The 20228-nt window shown below is 39.1% G+C and overlaps 1 protein-coding gene across 6 annotated transcripts in view; it reads right to left on the bottom strand.

Moving 5' to 3' along the window:
- Positions 1 to 8898: 8898 nt before the first annotated feature.
- The window catches only part of GABRA1 (gamma-aminobutyric acid type A receptor subunit alpha1), a 37478-nt gene continuing 26148 nt past the window's right edge, over positions 8899 to 20228 (bottom strand). For all 6 annotated transcript variants that reach the window (XM_081899169.1, XM_081899170.1, XM_081899171.1 and 3 more), the window contains 3 exons: positions 16803 to 16955; positions 13079 to 13281; positions 8899 to 11322 (listed from right to left, as the gene is read on the bottom strand). In XM_081899169.1, the coding sequence (XP_081755295.1) occupies positions 11002 to 11322; positions 13079 to 13281; positions 16803 to 16955 (677 nt within the window). In that variant the 3' untranslated portion in view covers positions 8899 to 11001. The remainder of the gene's footprint in view (positions 11323 to 13078; positions 13282 to 16802; positions 16956 to 20228) is intronic.

Raw genomic sequence — 20228 nt, 5'->3', positions numbered from 1 at the left:
ATGGTGGTACTTTTCAAGGTTCTGCATTATGTTAAATCAGGTCCTGCTTACAAATGTTGCGCTGTATGCCATATGTATTCCCTGTTATGAGCAGGGATTGAAAATATGAACAAAATTGCCTTCCTGATGATATAGTAAAGACTCAGCATCAGTTCAAATGAAATTTTGACCTTCCTTATTGTGATTTCCATGACTATCCAGCCTCAAAATCCAGAATTCTATTATGCCCATGGCTGAGAAAATATGTTTATTTGCTTCTGTTAGTATTGTTTAAGTTTCTTTGTAGATACCAAGAGATTCACTCACAGATATAGATGTTTTGGAAGAGTCTAGTGCCACTTGTTGATTTAGCAATTTTCCTCTTGACCATTTTGTCTTTTGGACTTCAAATTCATTTTCCATATCTCAGTAGAGTAGAATGATTCCATTCTATTCTTTGCTCAAACTCTGCAGAACAGAAATGGTCCTTTTCATCCATTCCTAATCTGGAACTCACATTCAGCATACTTGAGTCAGTTGCTACATTCTTTATTTGGAGGCTCTCAGGGGCGCCAAGAGTTGGCATTGTTTTAATGAAATGTGACTGAAGTCCTGAGCCTCTGCTGGTCTGCCTAATATATATATACATTATATATATATATACATTATATATGCTTTCGTAGATTTTCACGGGTACAGGAATGCAGGTTTTGGTGTCCTCGGGTGTCTTCCCGTGTAAAAGTTGGGGTGTCTAGGCGACGTTTCGACGAGGTCTCACTCGTCATCTTCAGGCTGGTGCTTTCGGCTTCTTGTTACTGGAACAGAGCAGGATCTCAGTGTTTGAGTTCCTATAAATACAGCCATCTTCTCAGAAAAACTCTTCACAAAGTTCAAGAGGTCAAGACACAAAGACTTTAGCAACTAATCCACACCTAATGACCCACCTAAGTGGTACTCAGGATATCACTCAAGAAATCACTCAAGATATCCCTCAAGTAATTAAGGAACAAAAGAAGAAAAGGCACACTAGCCTGGGAACTTCCTCTCTGCCCAGAACATTGGAGGCTATACACCACACCCCCTCAACAGTATTTATAGGAACTCAAACACTGAGATCCTGCTCTGTTCCAGTAACAAGAAGCCGAAAGCACCAGCCTGAAGATGATGAGTGAGACCTCGTCGAAACGTCGCCTAGACACCCCAACTTTTACACAGGAAGACACCCGAGGACACCAAAACCTGCATACATTATATATATATATATACATTATATATGCAGGTTTTGGTGTCCTCGGGTGTCTTCCCGTGTAAAAGTTGGGGTGTCTAGGCGACGTTTCGACGAGGTCTCACTCGTCATCTTCAGGCTGGTGCTTTCGGCTTCTTGTTACTGGAACAGAGCAGGATCTCAGTGTTTGAGTTCCTATAAATACTGTTGAGGGGGTGTGGTGTATAGCCTCCAATGTTCTGGGCAGAGAGGAAGTTCCCAGGCTAGTGTGCCTTTTCTTCTTTTGTTCCTTAATTACTTGAGGGATATCTTGAGTGATTTCTTGAGTGATATCCTGAGTACCACTTAGGTGGGTCATTAGGTGTGGATTAGTTGCTAAAGTCTTTGTGTCTTGACCTCTTGAACTTTGTGAAGAGTTTTTCTGAGAAGATGGCTGTACTGCACTTAGTTGTGCTCTGGCTTGGCTTCGTGTATAGGGGCGAGCTGTGGTTTTGTGGCCTGTGTCAGCCAGATCTGTGTAGGGATTGCAGGGGGGTGCAGCATCCGGAGGTGCCACCATGGTTTGGCTACTGGATGGTGTCTGTAATTTATCTGTGGAGAGGGTCTGGGTTTGGGTCTGGTGTGGTTGATTGGTGATGGCGTTCTGTGTGCCTCTGGATCTGGTGTCAGTTTTTGTGGGGAGGGCTAATTTCCAGATGTCTGGCAAGCGGGATGTGTCGTCACGCTTGTTCATGTTGTGAGGGTGTTTCTCTATCTCGATGGCTTCCATGATTATTCTCTTGTGGTGATGTTCCATGTTAAAGAGCAATTTGGAATCTGCAAAATTAATTTCGTGTCCTGTTTCTTTCATGTGTTGGAAAAGAGAGGAAGTTTTTTCTTCTTTTTTGACGGCATTCTTGTGTTCTGCGATACGTGCATTTATTCGTCTGTTTGTTTGTCCAATGTACGTGGCTGGGCAGACTTTGCAGGGTATTTCATAGACCCCTTGGTTTTCCAACTGGATTTTATCCTTGGGGTTTCTGAGGATATTGGCTATTTTTTGGTTGGTGCAAAAGGCTGTTTTGATATTGTGTTTATGGAGGATTTTGCTAATTTTATCTGTAGTGCCCTTGATATAAGGAAGGAGGGCCATGCCATTGTTTTCTTCTGTGTCTTGGTTTTTGGGGGGTGTTTCTTTTTGGATTAGCTTCGTAACCCTGTTTTGCTGGTATCCATTGGCAATTAACACATTTGAGAGATTCTGTAACTCAGTTGTCAAGTGGTCTTTGTCAGCCAGGCGTTTGGTTCTGGAGATGAGAGTCTTGGCTACGGAGTTTATTTGTGCAGGGTGGTGGTGTGATTGTGCATGTAAGTAGCGGTTGGTGTGTGTTTTTTTCCGGTAGATAGTGTGTCCTAGGGAGCCATCAGGTTTTTTGTAGATTAGGACGTCAAGGAAGGGAAGTTGGTTGTTGGCTTCTATTTCCATAGTGAATTGTATTTTGGGGTGTAGGCTGTTGAGATGTGTGAGGAAGCTATCCAGTTTTTCCTTCCCGTGTGGCCAAATTACAAAGGTGTCGTCAACATAATGTATATATATAATGTATATATATATATATATATACATTATATATATATATATATATATATATATATATATATATATATATATGCAGGTTTTGGTGTCCTCGGGTGTCTTCCCGTGTAAAAGTTGGGGTGTCTAGGCGACGTTTCGACGAGGTCTCACTCGTCATCTTCAGGCTGGTGCTTTCGGCTTCTTGTTACTGGAACAGAGCTCTGTTCCAGTAACAAGAAGCCGAAAGCACCAGCCTGAAGATGACGAGTGAGACCTCGTCGAAACGTCGCCTAGACACCCCAACTTTTACACGGGAAGACACCCGAGGACACCAAAACCTGCATTCCTGTACCCGTGAAAATCTACGAAAGCATATATATATATATATATATATATATATATATATATATATATATATATATAATTATATATATAATTGCTTCATGGCATGGCACCTCCATAGCCTGAGCTGGCTAAATCCCAAAGTGGTAACTGTAACCTCAAGCATTTTTACATTGACTCACATACTTACCTCTATTCAGAGGACTTACTTGTGCAGCAATGATATATTGCTTCCATCTGACATGAGTTAACCTGTGACCTTTGCAAGCCCCTGGAAGTGCTACGCTTAAAATAAAATAAAAAGCTAAAAAAAAACATGAAAAATATAATAAAAATTAGCATCACAAAAACCAATAAGGAACAGAATTAAAAGAGCAACAACGATAATTGTTCAGTAATAATGGAGTGAAATGGATTCCGTTAAGGAAGGGTTTCTTCAATTTTGGTGCCCCTGTTGAGAATGCTATCTCCTATGTTGTCTGTCACTGCACATCTTGAAGCTTTTTCCTAAAACACAGTGAAAGCCATTTTCATAGCACTCTATTATCAGTATTATTTGGGCTTCAAAGTCAGGTAACTGAGTATTTGTTCCTTTAATTTATTTCCCTTATGTACCGGTAGTTACAAGATAGCGTATGCATGTCATGGCATTACATAACTGTTGGTTTCTTAGAAATTCATCCAGTATAGTTTCTAGGATTGTTGCATAGATCATGGTGCAGTGGATTCCCAACATAATATTTGCATTCCTATTTAATAATAAAAACTAATAGTATTACAATTTTGAAATGTGATGGTATTGTTTTCAAAAGGAGGAACATTGTAGGATAAATTTCCTTTGTTTCACTTTGATTTTTCTGTTGAGTGCACTCTATTGCTCTGTACTGGAAGTTCTTGTCGTTGTCCAGCTCTAATTATTTCTCTGCCCTAGAAAACCTCTTTGTTGTCCAGCTCTAATTATGTTCTAAAATTAAATGAATTATCATTTCCTTTTTGTGTCGAGCCTGCATTTCAAAGATCATAAATTCACCTTATCTGTCAAGCAAACTTTATTGCCTAATAGAACAATGGTGATAATAAAACCAAGTAATAGTTAATAGAATCCTTTATGGGTTTGGGATACCTAGGGATAATAGCATGTCTGACACTCTTTAGAGCCAATATTTACCTTTATCGCTGCTCACAGCCTCCTGAGACCCATTTGTTGTGCAATTCCCATTAAGAGTTTGTAGTAAAACAGCCTGTTGTCTTACTATTTTTGCCATTAAGAACACTAAGTTATAAATAGGTTGTCACTGGTGAAGCAGAAGTATTACCAGAACTTCTTTTCCCTAAATAGTACTCATTTCTTCATTTATAGACAGCTTTTTTGTTTTGTTTTTACAATAGTCCATTTCTAATTTGCATTTTCGCACTTTTTTCCTATCTTATTTCTATTTCCCTACTATATAAGGTATCAACTACCACCATGCACTAATTGCAAGGTTTGGTTCAAATCCCAGTTTGGTGCTTTGGGAAACAGCCTATCTGAAGTGTTTCAGAGGCTTCTGAGTTCAGCTCAAGGTTCAAGGCTAATCCCCATTCAGAAAAACAAAGCTTTGTTTCTTTCTGCCTCCCACGCCCTTCACTATTGGATTATAAATAAATAAATGCTGTGCTTCTTTTCTCTTTTGACAGAAGTAGATGAAATTTGCAGGCATAACAGCCCAGCAGAATGGATAAAGAATGACAAATCAAATCTCATTTCTGCCCCCGCCCCCCAGTTGATTCAAGGCACCTTGGACAGATTCCACTTTACCTCAAGCAAGGCCAGAATTTTTCCAAACTACCCCACTCTAAGGTTTGAGTTTTGTCCAAATCTGCTGCCTACTTCTTAGTGTCAACAAGATGATAGCTGATAGCTGGATAACCCCAATCCACAAATTCTCACATGCTGCAGAAGAGCTGTCTACAGCCCAGCTGTCAGTGAAGCAGTTGATGAAACACACAATCTTAAGGGCATTCCCCATGTCCAGCCTTATCTCGCCCAATCTGAAGTGTTTCAAAGTGCTGTGTTGTTATTGTTGCTGTCATCATAATCACCTTCTAAAGAAGATTTCTTTATTTCTTTGGTTGCCAACATGTAGCCAGATGTTGTTGGACTACAACTCCCATCATCCCTAACCATTGGTCATGCTAGCTGGGGCTGATGGGAGTCAGAGTCTAACAACCCCAGAAATGGGTGTGTGTGCTTTCTTTATCATTTCAGAGGCATGTCCCAAATAGCTACTACCCTATAACACTGATTTAGAGAGTAGTCAGTGGTTGTAGAGAAGACTGGGGATCATCAGCTTGCCAAACTGTCGCTAACTATGGAACAGAGGCTTTAAAATCCCCCTATCCCATTGTCTCGCTCTTCTCTTGTAATGGCAGTAACACAAAGTAAAACGCGTGGGAGAGACACACTGCACACATCAACCACATGAATGGGAACGTAAAAGGCAATTGTTCTTCACTTTTCTTTCAAATATTTTTGTTAGAAAATGTAAAATGAAATTGACAGAAATAATGTGAGAAAGATTGTGCCCTACATCCTACTGAAATCAAAGAGACTTGCAGGGAATTGTAATTGTGTCCCCTTCCAATGCTTTCAACTCACACCCAGCTTTGGCTGTCTTGTGCTGCTAATACTCAATTTCTGTCACATTAGATGACAAATCAACATTTGCATCAAAGCCATGTCAATGATTAAGCTTTAAATCTAAATTTTGCACCAAGTACATATCAGATAAAGCATCCTCTGTTGTGCCGTTCTTGGTCCTTGGCACATCAGATCCTTGAACAGCAGGTGAAAAAAACCATCAAACCCATTCTTTTCTGTTTATAGAGTGCAGATCAAAATCCCCTTTACCTCTGAAAAGCAGAGCTCAGAGCTCATCTTGGGTTTCATATCACATTCAATAGGCAGTGCCCTTTGCCTATCTTACGGAGGACTTCATTAAAAAATGAATAGCTGTTTCTCGCAATGTGCACAACAGACAGTGATGCTGTGAGTACAAAATACCCTCGAAACAGTTTAGAAAACTTCACAGCAGCTGAATCTAATGGGTTCCTAAGCATCAAGGAAGTCGCTTGGTCTGCTGAGATGGGCCTGCAGTGAGACGGAAAGGCAACAAAAGAACCCAAGCCTCTGGAATTTTGTCATTTAGAAGGTTTTGCCTCTCCCGTTTTATCTGACATTAATTGCAATCAGATGTAGTGTCACAGCAGCAGCTTGACAGACTGATAATACACTTCTGTACCTTAGTGGTAAAGCACCTGTTTTGCATGCAGAGGGTTGCAGTTTGCAGTCCTCACATCTCCTAGTACGGCAGGCAGAGACCCCTGCCTGAAATCCTGCTGAGATATGCCAGCCGGTGGAAAGAGTACTGAGTTATACGGACCAGTGGTCTGACTTATAAAATAGCTCCCTATGTGCATTTGCATAATTCCTGTGCACCATCTTGGTTGCTTGAAACACCTTTTTCTTGCTTGAAACACTTTTTTCATGCAATGTTTGCGTACAACAGGAATCGGTGGGTGCAAACCTGCAAAAAAAAAAAAAATCTACAGAAGTCTTAAGCTATTCCCTTTTGTTACAGTAGTTTGGTGTTTTCCAATGAGGAAGAGAAATGGAACTTTCCCCAGTAACTCTCATGCAGTTATTTTAGAATGCATAAGCCAAGCTGAAGCAAGGTCTAGTTTATTGGGACTCTAGGTCCCTAAAACAGATGAAGACCCCTTTCTAGTCACAATGGTATGCTTTAACTCAACTTTTTTGATCGTGCTACCAGTGGAAGTTGGTGGGAACTACAAGAGTACGTCAGCATGAAAGTGGCTTTAAGGCAGGGACGGGGGCGCTCTGGCCCTCCCATTCTTGCTGGCCTCCAGCTCCTATCATCCTGCCCGTGTTGGCTGGACCTTATGGGGATTGGAATCAAACAACATCTGGAGTGCCCCAAATTTCTCCACCTTTGCTTAGAGAGCAGTGGTAACTGCAGACCTGGCACTAAAGAAAGACTAAGAAGAGGTACCTGCTACCATATGGTTTTGCAGCTGTTGCTTTTTTGTTTCTTTGTTTTATTTGTCTCACCAGCTTCGCTAAGGGACCCTTTTCTATAATGGACTTTGGAAGTACCATTATTTTAAAATGCAGATTGTGGATCTTTCATTCATATAACAGATTATAAACTTATTTGAACAAGGCCTTCCAATTTCCTTACTTACTGACTTCATTTGCTTTGCTTTGTTCTTTTATGCTATCGGTGCAAAGGCCTTTAGCCTAGATAGGTTAAGTATCACTTCTTCCCTTAATTCATTTACAAGTTTTCAACCATGACCGAACAGGATATTCAAGAAATGTATAGTTGTATTCTCAGCAGCTGTGGGTCTCCCAGTTGTAGAGGGGCAGAAGGTGTCAACAACTAATAAACTCAATCCATTGCCAGAACTTCCATAATCCCTCCTCATTTGTGTGGGCTTTTATTTAGAACTTCTTTCTTTCTTTCTTTCTTTCTTTCTTTCTTTCTTTCTTTCTTTCTTTCTTTCTTTCTTTCTTTCTTTCTTTTTTGGACCTTATGAGAATGTCCTCCAATAAGCAAAACATGCACACCAAAACATACTGTTCGACAATGTATTGTCTTCTTCTGTACATTTATTTCATTATTTGTTTTTTGAATTGTCTTTGAATGGCTGGGATTAAACATCTATGGGAGAACTTTTATCAGCTCATGTGACACTTCATATTTTCACTGAGGAATTTTATCTTGTCAGTTTTAATGGCCACAAATGCAGTTAATGGCCACAAATGGGTTAGTAAGGATTAAGGAGAAAGAGGAAATAAATAAAACAGTAGCCAAAATTATGCAGCAGCAACTGTTTTTCATATCCCTTTCCACAGTGCTTTTTTTCTTAAAAAAAACATTTAGGGGTACTCTCATTTTGACTCAAGAAAATCATTTATCAAGGGGGGGATACGGTAAATGGACCAAAGTGCAAAGATTCACAAAAAGTTTAGGGGTATGCGTACCCCTGCCTTTCCAAACATGCTGAAAAAAGCACTGCCTTTCCAAACATGCTGTCTTCTGCCACTCCTTCCAAGTCACTCATTTTCTATAACATGGCAAAAGAAATTTCTGTCTGCCTTATCATTTATCAAATCAGTCTTAAAATGAAGCCATGTTTAAACATAAAATAAGCCAAGTAAAAAACATTCACTTGTGTTATTCGTAGTATTTTTTTAACTTTATTAGTATAATTAGAATTACAGTATGACATAAAATAACGAGCTTTTGCTAAACTCTGTAAAGCATTACATGCGTCTGCCATAAACAACCTCTATTATAGATTTAGGTTTTATTGCCACATCACTGCACTGAGGTGCAATAAACATTCAATGTCATCTTTTGTTTTTGTTTTTTTAAATTATCCCAGGAGTAAACAGAAACTGTCCTCTATAAGAGTGTATCATTATTTTCAAGGAAGACTTACTATTATTACATGGTTTAGCAAAGCACTGTAAAAAAGCTACATAGAGAGAATACCTTGTCCTTGATAAAGTGTGCAATCAGGTTTATACAATATACTATTCACATAGACTAACAAACTAAGAGATGATATTATGCAGTCATTGCATAGCAAAAAAGCAGACTAGTTAAGTAATATTCACATCTAATGTGCAAAATGCAGACCAAAAAGTAGCAAAATGGATAATTAGGAAGGTAAAATGCCCTGAATGAACACACTAGTTTAAACGCCAAAAATAACAAGATAAACAAATACCGAAGTTAAAGAGTCGTATTTTATTTTATTTTATTTTATTTTCTATACATATATCTACACATAATACCAGAAGATTACACATCCTCCTTTAGCAAGCTCCAATCAAATTCGCTCATCAAGTTTAGACAGGACTAAATGGTAGACAATGAAGCATTAGTTTTTTGTTTAAAAAAAGTCTCCTTTTCTAAAGAAAAAGTTAACTATTTCATTTTGTAGATACTAAGTGAGCAGCAACCTCTTGATTTATTGAGAAAGAGTATATAAAACATTGCCTGTAACATGTATAGATATCAAACTGACTATCTTATTAGCTATTTGATTGAAGGTCCATGTAGCATTGTTTTTTTAAAATGCATTCACTACCATGTGTTATGGATTCTGAACCACTGCGTTAATGCTTCCAAAACCCCATCAGTGTCTCCAACATTTTGAAAATATCCGTCTCTGAAATTTGACTCCCCCCTCTTAAAATAAATTCTCATCAGAAATGAAACTGGCTAGAATTATTTTTTTTGAAGGGAATACTAATAACTTGCAAAATGGACATCTTGTATTTAAAGCCCTTACATATTGTTCCTACAAATATATTGCTACAGTAAAAATGAAATGTAATAAGTTTACTCAATAAAATGTATTTTCCTGTACATTCTTTTGTGTATGTTTTTTTTCTGTATTTAATGCTACATATATTACATCACTTATAATTAACAGTTATGTATCAGCAAATATAGCAATAATATACAGATGATTTTTGTCTTAAATATTTTACCATTTTCCTACCAAATATAACTCCATATTTTTTTGTATTCACGCGTTACCTGAGCATACCAGTCTTAGCCTAATAATATACACTGGATGACAGCTTCAACCTGCAAGTACTGTACAGATAGCCACTTTACAAATGGAATTTATTCCAAGCTCTCCTCTTTGTCTTTCTTACATTTAGTCTTTTCATTTTCTTTTAAATGCCACTGACTCCTTTTTTGTTTTTAACTGCAGGCTCTAAATATGTTTCTTTTTAAAATATAACATATTAAGAGCTTAGAGAGGTGAACCGTACACAATATATTAAGAACATAAAAAAGTAAAAAAATGTACAATCTCATGCTGTATATTTACAAATATTATCGAAATAATAGATTTTGTCTTTCTCCTATCCTTATATTTCAATCTAAAGCTTTTAATGTACGGTTTTATAAAATAATACATTCAACTTTTCTAGAGCTTGCAAAACTGTGTTCTTGTTTTTCCCCCCTTCCTATAACAAACAAAAACCTAACCAAAACAAAAAATTCACCCTGTAAATAATCCAAGAGTCGATTTCTCTAACGCGTTAGAAGTAATTAGAGCTCTGCACTTAATGTGCAATAGATTCAATATTATCAAGTCAAGTGACAATCTGATGCTTAAAATAAGACTGCAGTGAGAGAGCATATTAAAGCATTCATCATCGTTAATCAAATGTGCTATTCTGTGATAACCTGTACCATTAGTAAGTAGGCTTCCTTTTATGTAAATAACATTATATACTTTTTAAACTGGTGGTTGGTAATTTAGGCAAAGAAAGAAAGAAAAATAAATCTAGGAAAAATATTGTATTTTCTGGAATCCACCACTTTGGAAAGATGTATATATTCTATAAAAGAACTGAAAATAAGTAGCACTCCAAAAATGGAAAATACCATACCATATGTGCAACATGAACATATATAAAGACTGCTTTACCTTCTATCATTTTGCATAAAAATATTTCTCTTCTGACATGTACAGCATCTGTTATGGGAACATTCAGCAATAGGCTATCTACAAGTGATTTGGATTTCTTACATTTCCCTCTCTTGTTCAGATTCACGGTTCAGAATCAGGTGTCTACATCACATTGTTACAGCCCTAGAGTACAGAATTAATATCTTTTCTATTATATATTTATATATATATATAATATACTTTTACTTCATAAAATAAGGAAATCTCAATTTCTTTTAAGACAGAGGCAATGAAGCAAATGGGAATTGCTGTGTGTTTAAAACCAAAAATAATAATATTAATAAGACAATCCCCAGTGCAAAAGAGACTGAACAAACTATATATATGGTTAATGGGGTTAGTGAGGAGGAGGGTTTTGGTCTTTAAGCTGGGGCTCTCTATTTAAATAGGTAGCCCAATACACTAAATTAAAAATCCCAAAAAGCAATGGGAATGCTATTCTTGATAGTCGGTCAATTTTGCTGACGCTGTTAAAAGTTTTCTTGGGTTCTGGAGGTTTTGCTGCGTCAGATTTGACTTCTTTTGGCTCTATTGTTGCGCTTTTAGCAATGGTAGCTAGTCCAGGGTCCCTTGCGATATTAGGGGTGAAGCTAGTTGCTGTCGCTGGTGCTGTGAACGAGTTGTTTTTCATAATCAGAGGATCCTTTACTTTCTTTGGCTAGGAATGAGAAAACATAGACTTTAATCCAATACATCCATTCGACCATCCAGTCAAATGCTTGGACGGCTCCGAAACATACGTATGTTTTAGGAATATGCAAAACATTCCTTTTGTCTTCCACATGGATATTTCCATATTGTAAAAAAACAAACCATGAGATTGCATTTCCCTGCCATTTATGCACAAAAGCAGATGTGCACATTTAGGAAGGGCAAAATTTTCTGATATTTGTTTAAAGGTCATGGGGAACTTTAAATACACATGTGTTGAGGGGAATATACATATGTAGGCTGTTTTATATAGATAAGTTTGTTTTAACAGAAGGGTGTCTTGTAAGCATGGGTGCATCCTTTCCCATAAAAATAAAAAGGCTTTCTTTGACAGAGTAGGATGTAGAAGAAGGGGATACCACTGTTTACACACTTCCCTGAGAGAAAATCAATTTAATTTAGTGGAATTTTATTTTGAATAGACATTCCTATGATTGCACAATTCCTATTATGCATGCCCCCATTTGAAATTCTACCTAGATTATATTGTTCACCTAATCTCCCATTCTATACATGTTGTTTTGCATAGCAGCTTCTGAGCTGCAGCAGCAGACTTTGTAGTAAAAGCATTGAATTTCACTATCAGTGCCTGTAAAAGCTCATAACAGTTATTTGCTAGCCCAGTGCATTACATTACAGCACTGCATATGAGAGGGCTAGTAACTGGTTGGCAGCCATGCATGGAGAAAGTGTCACTTCTATGTTTGCCAAGTGCACCTGAGCACAGAGATGTGTGGCAAAACTACACACATTCCTTTTAGAAAAGAACGGAACTCTAAATGAGAGAACTCCATTTTCTCCATTCATTTCAATTAAATGAATGGAAATCCAAATGAACGAGCTCCAAATGAAAAATCCATTAGTTTGCCATTAGTTCTATTTTTGCCATAGTTTGCCATTTAATTGAACTGGAAGCCTGGAAAGGCTTGTACAGACCATAGAGATGTCACATGTAGGAGAAAAGAGGCAGAGAGCAGCAAAACTGACAGAGGTGAACGCTGTCCAACCCCTTGCCTACTTTTTTAAACAAAACCTTTTGGCATCGTCTCCAAGAAAGCCTCCAGCAACGTGCAGTCTTCTGCCAACATCACAATTTTCCCCAGTGCTATTATTTTCAGACTCAAGGGTCTGGATGGCACGTGCATATACATCACTTGATGTCTTGTGATTTGATGAATCATCCCTTGGTGGCTCACTGCTGAATGTCCAAATTTTCTCAACTGAAAAGTCTTATTTTGACATGGCAACAAGGATGATATGCAAGCTGTCTTTGAGGTGCTGAATTGATGTTAGCTGTTTCACACATATATGCAATTGCTCAGCAATTCACATGCGTATGTGTGATTCACTCTTAGCTGCAATCTGAAAAGGAGCTGCAGTAAATTCCACATTTCAATGCAGATATGAACTTTAAAAAAAAATCTTAATGGGCTGCTGAATTCATAAATAAGTTGCTTGTTAATGTTGAAAGGGAACTGCTAGCATCTGAGTTGTAACATTTTGGGAGGAATTAATGATACTGGATTCCTTGTAACAGTCCTAATTCAAGGGGGAGGGACAGAGAGAGTAAATTGAACTCAGAGGGGCTTATATTTGAATGAGAATGTTTAGGACAGATTATCAAGTTCAAGCACTTTGGTTCTGTAGGATCATGTTTCCCATGCAATGCGTACAGTGGGTCATATGACAATGTATATTATTACCTTTTCGGGAACAACACTTTTGCCATCCCATGCATAGCCTCTCTTTGTAAAGTAGTTCACTGTTGCAAATTCAATCAGTGCCGAGAAAACAAACGCATAACACACGGCTATGAACCAATCCATAGCAGTGGCGTAAGCCACCTTGGGGAGAGAATTCCGTGCACTGATGCTCAGGGTGGTCATTGTCAGCACAGTTGTCACTCCTGCAAAGCAAAGCAAGAACATTTCAGAACTCATCCAATCGCCACCCTGTTGCCTATCCCATCCACCTCATAACTGCGATATCGCTTTGAGTATATGCCACTGTAGAAGAGGAGGAGAAGAAGAGTTTGGATTTGATATCCCGCTTTATCACTACCAGAAGGAGTCTCAAAGCAGCTAACATTCTCCTTTCCCTTCCTCCCCCACAACAAACACTCTGTGAGGTGAGTGGGGCTGAGAGACTTCAGAGAAGTGTGACTGGCCCAAGGTCACCCAGCAGCTGCATGTGGAGGAGCAGAGACGCGAACCCGGTTACCCAGATTACGAGTCTACCGCTCCTAACCACTACACCACACTGGCTCTCTCAACTGTAGTTAGTTACAGACGTCTTCAGGTTTGTTTAGCAATACCATGGTCCTTTTTGTAACGCAGACATTGGCTCCACCAGCAGGAGCATCCCCTGACCAGAGTTCCATTTGGGGTGTGCTCCAGCAAGCAGAGCAGGGGAGTGTGGCTTTTGTCTTCTACCCCTGTAGCACTCAATGCTACCTCTCACACTGTCCCAGATGTTTGGAGGACCTTTTGGATGTATGTGAGGAGTGGCACTGGCAGCCAGCAAGGGAGGAGGGATTGGCAAAAGTTGTTTCTCCCACTCTGCCTGGGGGATCCCTTCCCTGGATCAAAAAACTTGAGTCCGCCAAAGGACCAGATATAGATGTAGGAACAGATCAGTCAAGATCCAAAGTGCTACATTAGAGTGCCCAAGGGCTTGTATGTTTGTGTGTGTGTGTAGGAGGCATTGCTGTGGGCAAATCCTAAATCCAAGCTCTCCTTGACACGTGGAAGGAGTTTCAGATACCTCACATCCTAGCTATAGATAAAACACACTGAGTGACAGGCATTATTTTCATTCAAGTATTCTATATTTTTATTGGATTTGAAGTTTGTTTTATGCCTGTTTTTTTGTTAATTGCTTTGTGATGTTTTATGGGGAAACATTCATAAATGAAACAGATAGTATTGAACATGTGCAGGGTAGCTACTTTTATATATACCACACCATCTTGTGCATGTTTACATCAAAGAAATTTCCACTGTGGGCAATGGTGCTTGCTTCCAGGCAAATGAACCCAGGATTGCAGCATTAGATATTGCAGTAACATAGAATCACAGAGAGTTGGAAGTGACACGAAGGGTCATCTAGTCCAATCACCTGCAATCCAATGCAGTCACCTGATTTATGGCAGTTCCCATGCTTTCTATCTTCCATAAATACTGATGATAGGAAATCATCAGGTTGCAGCTGGAGAAATCAAGTCCTATCAGGATTGTCCCTGACCACTGGACAGGGTGAGGAAGTCCACATGAGAGGACAGAAGGAAACCCTATTTTGGTGTTAAAACAATTTGAAAACAGAACACAGAAACAGTGGGAGTGGGGATGGGCACACCAGCTCTGCTGCTCTCTCATCCTCTGCCCCCCATCACCTTCCACAAATTTTGTGCCTCACAGCAGGGAGCCTCTTATACTCATGTAGGCTCACTGTGCAATGCTGACATCTGGAAAATCAGGGTTTTACCTCATGTGGAGAAGCGTACTTGTCCCCACTCTCCTTTCCCTGTGGCCTGGATTACTATAATTCCTGAATAGGACTCTTGCTGTACCATTGAGCTGGCAAAATGTCAGTTAATTGGATGATTGTGATGGTTTACCACTAGGAGATGCCATTTGGATTTTTCTGCCTGAGGCACCAAAAACATCTTGAGGCAATCCTGATTGGAATCACATCCCTCTTGGCATTTGAGGCAAATTACAGTTATGGCTATGCCTCAACTGGGCGAGCCAGCTTAATGGTTTTCAGATGAAATGAATAGTCCTTTCCATTTGTCTTCTTGTTTCTGAGCCCTATCTCGCATGCTGCAGCAACATTTTCAAGCTGTTCTCCACAAGCTTAAAGACTAATGCTGATGAAATAAGAAAAATATTGCTAATGTTGATTAAATAACAAGGGAAATGCCACTGTGATCATATACTTTGCATTTTGAGTAGTGATGTTGCTCACCCGCCGCTGAGCAATTTTATTTTAACTAGCTGCTGAGCTTTTACTGAAAGTGAGAGGTCTGTATCTCTGTTGCATTGCTTACCGTTGCGTTAAATCACATATTCACCAGTTACCTTGACAACTGCAGACATTTCATGTATTAAATCTCTGCTGCAGTATATTTCCACTGTGTCAAGTGTTAGCCAAAACACAGAGCAATCAGAAATATCTTGCACTATCCATATTCAGATGCATTATTTATTGTCAGAGGGGGGGGGGGAAATAATATGACCTTTCAATTATCAGTCATCCCTATTCTGAAATGTCTCCAACTGCATAACAATTTGTGTAGAAAAAACTGACTTTAAGGCTGTAGTTCTGTCCAGCACAATCCTATGAATGTCTGCTCAGGCCCGTTAAGTTGCTTATACTCTCATGTAAATGTGCATAGGATTGGAGCCTAAATTGCAGAGAAGTACCGGTAAATGGAATTTAAGCACCCTGGTCACTCACAGAATAATGAATCAAACTCTGCTGTTTGTTTCTGTGTGTTTACATTCATATGAAATATTTGGAGGTTTTCCTTTTCCATGATAGCTAAACATAAAGCTTTAGAAGGGAAAACCTAGTCAAATGCAATATATATAACCTCCCAGAATGAATTGAATTGCTTTGTGCAGCCTTCCTTAACTTGGTGTTTTGCACTGCCATTCCCACATACAGCAGACAATTGCATACAATTCTCATCTGGAGAGCATCCAGTTGAGAAAGGAGGCTTTGTGTCTGGAGCTACTGACAGTGTCTCATAGAATCCTCCATGGAAGCCCCATCACCACTAATGGACCAAACCCAAAGAGCAATGCTGTGCATGCTAGTCCTACTCCTGCTGCAGCATCCCCTGTTGGCACCACTCCCACACTGCCCAGCTACACAGAGCTTGCCTGTTCAACAGGGAAGCCGGTTGAACAGACAGAAATTTTCAAGTGCTTAGGACCCTGATCACGCAGGATTGTGGAAGGCCTACCTACATTCAGCAGGCATCCCATCAGTGGATGAGCTGCTGGTGCCTGGAGAGCATAGGGCCCACTCTTTGTCCATGCAATACTTTGTGCATTGCACAATACAGCCATAGACTTCACAGACCGGCATTTTATTGGGTTCTGTGGTCCTTGTCTTGCTATTGTCTAACACCATGATATTGTCACAGAAGCCTGGAGATAAGAGGTGCTAAAACACTGGTTGAGGGAAACTGTTCTCAATTATTCTGCTTATTACAAGACCAGAGAAGGCTGGTCCGTTAGGGCAATTGAAGAGCTGCCCCACCAACCTCAGCCAGCCCCCAACCGGCATGCCTTTTACTAACAATCAATCAGGAAGTAGCTCTGTCTGTCACTGCCTCTGACTTCACTTATGTTTGGTCTCCCTGACTTTCGCCCTTACCTGTTGAACTGAGCACCAGTAACCAGTGTACAAGACACTTACCAAAGACAGTTCTTGCTGGAACGGATTCTCTGTTGAGCCAAAAGGATACCTGGGATAGAATCACTGTCATAATGCAGGGCAGGTATGTTTGAATGACAAAGTAACCAATCTTTCTCTTCAAATGGAAATGGGTCATCATCACAACATACTCTCCTGAATGGGAGGGGGGAAACCCAAGAATGAAACGTCAATGAAATTCCTATGGGACAACATGCTTCAAATTCACCGAACAGAAATCATGCAGAAACTAGTATACTATTTGTGCATGGGATATGTTGTTTATTGTTTTTGCAACAGCTAGTCAAGAAATTCAGGAAAGGTTAAGAATTCCAGGCTTAGACTTTTGGAAGTGGAAGTGTTCTCCCCCCCCCCAAAAAAAAAATCATCTAAGAGGCTTTATCAGTAAGATACATCATGCACTTTCCATCATCTTAAAATTCCATTTGGATAGATTTTCCCAGTGACCCCTTATTTCTTGTTTTTCTCCTTCTCCTGATAGGGATAAACTCAGCAGAAGCATCTTGCTATCTGGACATCTTCTGGAGAGTATCTGCTCTTTGCTTATGGGATATCGTGGCTTGGATTGCATAGATCCGGTTTCTGCTACCTTTGGATCACCAATACGGCTCATCTGCCCCGGTTGGCAGTGTTGTCCCAACAGCAGCAAAAATGCAGCTTCTTGTTTTTGTTGCATTTCTAGGACTGCAAAAATAAGGGGAGGTCATCATGTATCTGGGATGGTCACTATTCATAGCTGGTAGATTGGGTTCACCTTGGTCATCTCAAGTTGTGCAACCCTGGCATAGATTGACATTTGAGGGGTTTGACTGGGCTGACTTTGTTTTAGGAGTGGTGATTTGCCCAAATGTCCTTCAGACCCTTCCTATATCTGGGTTTTATAAATTAGTTTCCTGGCTTCGCTTTCCTCTTTTAAAAAGGGCAAATTGTTCAATGAAAATCGCAGTGGTGTCTGATAACTATTTAATGGCCCTTGTGAAATGGTGTTTTCAAGAAATTAAGCAAGCGCCTCCTTTTTAATCTCATCCTTTGTGACAGTTAGTTGAAAATTTAATATCTTGAAAAGATCAAATTCCTTAGGATGTCTAATAATGTGGTATTGTATTCGGCACAGAGAGAACTGAAACAAAACAAATGTCAGCAGAGAAAAGAAACGAGAAGGTCTGAAATCAAAGGAAATCATCTCCTCAAACCAGAAACGACGCATAAAATAGTTCTAGATCTTTTTGAGCAGGTGCCCCCAATCATGTCCCAATGTGAAATGGAGGATGGTATATATGTGTCCCACTCTCTATACGTAAATATAAGCCAATACGTAGGGGCAAACCTAGTGGTCTTTGGTGAAGCATCAGAAGGCACATTCAGCCAGTTTAATGGAGACCAGTGCATGGTGTGTGGGAATGCTCATACAGATGTGAAACAGATGTGCAAAGAGTGTTTTCTAGGCCAGTGTTTCCCAACCTTGGGCCTCCAGATGTTTTTGGCCTACAACTCCCATCATCCCTAGCTAGCAAGACCAGTGGTCAGGGATGATGGGAATTGTAGTTCAAAAACAGCTGGAGGCACAAGGTTGGGAAACACTGTTCTAGGCAATCCCTACACATCTTACTCCAAAATATATGTCAGAAGCAAAAACAGTTAAGGTGTTTAATATTACTAAGATCTGAAGTTGCACAGCAGCACTCTGTCTTTACTTAGTCTAGCAAAGTATAAATTAATTTTGCAAGGATGCAGAATTAATGGGGGCAAGGGGAGAGCAAACTGCTGGAATGCACTGATTTTAGGGATTCTCACCTATTCATAAAAAATATTTGTTCAGCTTCATTCTTAATGGTTTAAGTAGGTTTTGCACAAATACTTCCTCAAAATGTTGTCAAAAAAAAATGATCTGGGAGCGCTGGAAGGCTTTGCTTCAGTGAAAGGCTTGTGAATCCAGGATTATTTAGTGTATTAGAAAAAGACAACTTAAGAAAGAAAATGATATTGATTTATATAATATATTATCTACATAGTGAGGGGGTCACCTCAGGAAGCATAAATCTGTCTGTTTCAGATCATGTTACTTTTGCATGTTACAAATCATTCCATTCGCCATGATTCCATGTTAATCTGGCATTTTGAAATCCGTCTCAAAATATGTAACTGAATATTTTGATATGTTTAAACCACTGAGAATATTTGGAATGTTGCAAAATATGGCGGATGGCTAAAATTCTGTGTTCCAGATTAACCAGAGAGGTGTGGGTCAGGTCATTTTATATAAAAAATCATCAAGAATCCCTGAGTTATTTCAGTGAAATTGATTGACAACAAGGTGAGCAAGATAATTAATGCATGGAATTTATTTACTGCTGAAGACACTGCAATGGGTTCTAGGTGAGGTGGCACAAAAGGTAAATGTGTCCTCTCTCTTACACAGAATTTTGAAAAGGCAAAATATCTGCCTTTGACCTTTCTTTTGATATGTAAGTGCCAGGGAAAATCACATGATTTAAAAGGTGGGCCTTCATTAATCCTTTCGTTTCCCTCCCCAACATATATTTTAATGTTCATAGTTCACTCTTCAATTTCTCTGAGTCTGGTTTGGAATGTGGTTTTTTAAAAAAATGACTCATCTACTGTGATGATAGATGATAGATAGATGATAGATGATAGATAGATAGATAGATAGATAGATAGATAGATAGATAGATAGATAGATAGATGATAGATAGATATAGATAGATAGATAGATAGATAGATAGATGATAGATAGATAGATAGATAGATAGATAGATAGATAGATAGATGATAGATAGATGATGATAGATAGATAGATGATGATAGATAGATAGATAGATAGATAGATGATAGATAGATAGATAGATGATAGATAGATAGATGATAGATAGATATAGATAGATGATAGATGATAGATAGATAGATGATAGATAGATGATAGATAGATAGATGATAGATAGATAGATAGATAGATAGATAGATAGATAGATAGATAGATATAGATATAGATACTCTCTAGTTCACTATTTCCAACACAGACTCAGGTTTATCAAGCAGAGGTTTCCTAGAGCCTCGTCCTTCATACCTCCGATTTAAAGTATCACAATAACTGAACCTGAGATCTTATGCACTCTTTCACTGCATAATTTCCCCCCAGGATATCCCTCCAGGGTTATTCACATGTTTATGTATCTAGTTATCAGGGAGGGAGAGAACAGTTTGCAAGCTTAGCCTTTTCTCGTTCCTCCATTGTATGTATCTATTTAGCAGTGATGTGGCAACATTTCAGGTAAGGGCCTCTCCAACCTTTCAAAGGGGTCCAATCTCCACTGTGCAGTGTTGTAGACTCAGCTTTCTTTCCTCTTCACCTGATAAGTTCCTTTGATATTGTTTATTCCTTGATGCAAG

Source organism: Podarcis melisellensis, assembly GCF_964234715.1.
Source record: "Podarcis melisellensis genome assembly, chromosome: 2".
NCBI lineage: Eukaryota > Metazoa > Chordata > Lepidosauria > Squamata > Lacertidae > Podarcis > Podarcis melisellensis.
The sequence above is the reverse complement of the archived record's forward strand: the minus strand, read 5'-3'. Positions and strand labels throughout refer to the sequence as shown.